Here is a 4,103-nt window from a genome sequence, read left to right as displayed (position 1 = left end):
GAGAGTCAAATGAGTACAGTATGACAATAAAAGATCTTAGAAAACTATGGATACAGGAAACAAACTATATATATCATAGGGCCTTTTTCTCAAGCAAGCATGTAGAAATGTATAACAGCTACCATGTATGGAAAGAAAAAAAATTTTTGGAGGATGGGAGAAAGGAGGCAATTAACTCAACAGCTGTCAATCAGAGTTGGTTTTGAGAAATACTAAAATAGATGCATGACTTGTAAGGCAAAAAGCAGCTCCACTCCAATTTGCTGACCCAGCTTTTCTCAACTACAGTATTTACAAAAATGTTGGTTTAGAGCATTGTATTAAGAAGCACAGTGATCATAACCCATCTGCTTATCTTTTTTCTTACCTAAGACAGGAGGGAGAATACTTTTTTAAAATTAAATTTAAGTTCAATAATTAGAGAGTAGGCATTGAACATATAGAGGAGGAAACAAAAAAGCTAAATAAGAAAAATCCTCTTAATAAAAAAAGTAGTAGTTGTTACAGGGAAATAGCAAAATCAAGTACTCTAAATGACTTACTTGCATTTTTCTGCTCTTTTACTCTAAATTTCATAACCTTAGTGAAGGTTAGAGTTTCCTAAACACAGTGTGCAAATGGCCCTTTGGAGTTCATATTATTTTGTTTTTATTTTTAAATTTTTATTTAATGGAAGGCAGTCATTGATTTAATTCTGGTCAGGATCCACACCGGGGGCCCTGCCGGCCCCGTCCATGGTGGGTATATTTTACTTTTTAATTTATAAAACTGTCAGATTTATTAAAAGAGAATTCTTACCTCTTTCTCTTGAGTAAGTGGCTTAAAGGACAATGCATGTTAAGTCAGGAAAGAACAATCTATGTCCTTTGAGACTTTTTTAGCAACAAATAATTTTACTGTTTAGAAACTCCCATTCTTAAAAGAAAGCACAGGTGAGTATTATATTTTTTTTCTAATTAAGAGCTTACAGGGGCGCCTGGGTGGCTCAGTCGTTAAGTGTCTGCCTTCGGCTCAGGTCATGATCCCAGGGTCCTGGGATCGAGCCCCACATCGGGCTCTCCGCTAGGCGGGAAGCCTGCTTCTCCCTCTCCAACTACCCCTGCTTGTGTTCCCTCTCTCACTGTGTCTCTCTCTGTTGAATAAATAAATAAATAATCTAAAAAAAAAAAAAAGAGCTTACATAGTTTTCTATATTCTCTTAAGGATTACTATAGCCCCATAATTCTTCTAAATTTTATCAGTTCCATAATTTTTCCTCTATCAAGGTTTTTTTTTCCATTTTATTTTCATATACATCTTATTTTTGCAATAATATTTTCATATGCACACTACTGACAAAAATAATGGATAGAAGCAGTTTTACTAAGTTTGTGCTGCTATATTTAGAAATAATGTAATGTTCATCTTATGGCATATAATTCTTAACATATTATTGTAAGTATATTTAAATACAAATCAGGGGGCGCCTGGGTGGCTCAGTTGGTTAAGCGACTGCCTTTGGCTCAGGTCATGATCCCAGAGTCCCGGGATCGAGTCCCATGTCAGGCTCCCTGCTCAGCAGGGAGTCTGCTTCTCCCTCTGACCCTCCTCCCTCTCATGCTCTCTGTCTCTCATTCTCTCTCTCACAAATAAATAAAATCTTAAAATAAAAAAAAATAAATAAATACAAATCAGTAATTTTGGCAGTGATCAGTTTAGTAATTCTGTTGTTTCAAATCCTCTTTCAACTTAGAAATTATATCCATCGTTTCTACCTCCTATTTGAAAGATTAGTGGCATCTCCATTAACCATAAGGTGAAAGTTCATTGCTATGCACAGATAACTTCCATGGCCATTTTTGATAGCTTTTGGTTGGATCATCCCCCTATATATATATATATTTTTTCCTTTCCTCTCCTATTCTGTCCTTTTCTGTCTTCCTTCTTTTCTGGAACCCTGTTAAAAAATATTCTTGCTACCACCATTCTCCCCCATCAGATTCTGGCATCAGCATCTTTTCCTTAATTTACTTTGCAATAATCCAGTTAGTCTATAAATTGAATCCCTTAAAAATAAGGAATGTGATTCATTGAGTTGTATCCACCTGTCACCGGAAATTTTGGAACTTACTTAGTATTCAAAGTTTCTTGAATACTTGAGCACATTTTGAGTTTCATAGGTTTGTGGACCCGCTTGAGCAAAACAACTAATTATAACCTAGTTTCTATAGAGTTGCAAACAATTGCAGAGTGGAGCACTGGTTATTCACAAATTGGGAATTGCCTATATTGTTTTGAGAGACGCCTGTTCCCATTTGGGGCTCTTATGACAGGTACTCAATTCTAATGCTTTACTAAGATTAGAGGTGGGTTTAAACCGTACGGTTCTAAATGAAGCAGTTACAGCTTTTCACCTTGCTCACATGTCTGTCTCAGAACTTACTATTTTATTATTATTATTTGCTTTGAGATTGTCGTGTAAGGAGAAAGGTAACCACTGGTGGTTGCGCCGGATTGCAGGGCGAGGCCGGCTGGTTCCTGCAGTGCCCAGGCCTGCACGGAAGCGCCTAGCGCCCGGCAGAACCCAGCTGAGGATACACGCTTTTCCCTCCCTCTCTGCCAGAGGGCTGAGCAGCAAATCGCTCCCCGGGGGTATTGTGTGTGAGCTGGCCGCAGATCGCAGGCCCAGGGGGGCAGCTCCACCACAGGAGACAAGACACGCCTCAGACCGGGCAAATTCCCGGCCCCCTCTGGCCCCAAGCCAGCAGCCGCCGCCCGCCACCTCTTCTCCTCCGCTGTGGCCCCGGCCGCCCTGCCGGGCCCCGAAGTCGTCCGCGCCTCGGCGCCGGCCCCTCGGCCCACGGCGCTGGCGGCGCGGTTGGGACAGGACCGATGTGGCGCATGCGTGGTGGCACCACCAGGCGCGGGAGCTGCGGCGGTGGGGACGGCGGTGGGGACAGCCGCGGGCAGGGCCGTCCCGGCCGGGCTCGTGGGGGTGGCGGCATCGGCGGCGGCGTGGGCTGGCGAGGCCGTGCGGGCGGCGCCCGACAGCAGCTGGAGGAGCGGTTCGCCGACCTGGCTGCGAGCCACCTGGAGGCCATCCGCGCGCGGGACGAGCGGGACCGCCAGAACGCGCGGCTGCGCGAAGAGAACGCCCGGCTGCGGCTTGAAAACCGGCGGCTGAAGCGCGAGAACCGCAGTCTCTTCCGTCAGGCTTTGCGGCTTCCCGGCGAGGCTAGCGACGGGGCGGCCGCAGAGGCGGCCAGGGCCACCCCGGGCCCCGAGGAGGCCAGCACGAACCCGAGGGCGAGAGGCAGCGGCCTCGAGGACGAGCCAGGCAGCCCCAGGGCCCTGAGGGCCCGGCTCGAGAAGCTGGAGGCCATGTACCGCCGGGCCCTGCTGCAGCTGCACCTCGAGCAGCGGGGGCCGCGCCCGCGTGGCGATAAGGATGAGCCGCCTTTGCGCGCACCCGAGTCAGGCCTGCGCGCCCCGGACTCAGAGCCCTCCGAGCCCTGGCTGTAGCCCGAGGCCGCGGCCGGGGAGAGGCGGGGCCTCGCGCGGCCCCTCCTTCTCCGCGCGCCGCTCCCCCATCTAGCAACGCCCTGGGCCCACCGCCGCAGGACTGGACCCCTGCGCCCTCCGCCTTCCGCCCCGCACATCCCGGGGGGGCTTGGCGGGGCGGGGGGGGGGGTCGGCTGAGGTTGAGCTTGCCGGGCCCTCTGGATCCGCCACAGTGCAGAGGACCTGCCTCTTGCCCCTGCTGGTTTCCATGGGTTGAGGCCTAGAAACGGAGGGGCGGGTTTTACAACAGCAAGAAATGGGTGCCAGTCAACACTTCCTAATGCCTGAACTTTTCAGGGTGTTGTGAGGACCTCTTCTATTTTTTTTTTTCTTCCTGTTTTGGTTCTTTGAGGAATGAATAATGCATTTTGAGTTGGTTGAATTTGTTGTTCATTCTTCAGTCCCCTAAAACCTCCAGCCATTATCTCTTACGTGGTCAACATACGCTTTTATGAGTCAGTATTACTTGGATATCTTATAAAGTACCACCTTTTTATTAAAAAGGTAATATTTATTACTTAGGAACTCTATGTCTGCTCCCTGCTCCAGTCCTTAAACATCTA

General features: G+C 48.1%; 1 protein-coding gene across 1 annotated transcript; it reads left to right on the top strand.

Annotated features, from left to right (window-relative positions):
* The first annotated feature begins 2,871 nt into the window (after window positions 1-2,871).
* TUSC1 (tumor suppressor candidate 1) lies at window positions 2,872-3,538 on the top strand. Its single transcript, XM_021681047.2, has one exon. The coding sequence runs from the start codon at window positions 2,872-2,874 to the stop codon at window positions 3,499-3,501; it is 630 nt and encodes a 209-aa protein (XP_021536722.2). The 3' UTR covers window positions 3,502-3,538.
* The last annotated feature ends 565 nt before the right edge of the window (window positions 3,539-4,103 follow it).

This window comes from Neomonachus schauinslandi, chromosome 13 (genome assembly GCF_002201575.2).
Source record: "Neomonachus schauinslandi chromosome 13, ASM220157v2, whole genome shotgun sequence".
NCBI classification, from domain to species: Eukaryota; Metazoa; Chordata; class Mammalia; order Carnivora; family Phocidae; genus Neomonachus; species Neomonachus schauinslandi.
The sequence above is the reverse complement of the archived record's forward strand: the minus strand, read 5'-3'. Positions and strand labels throughout refer to the sequence as shown.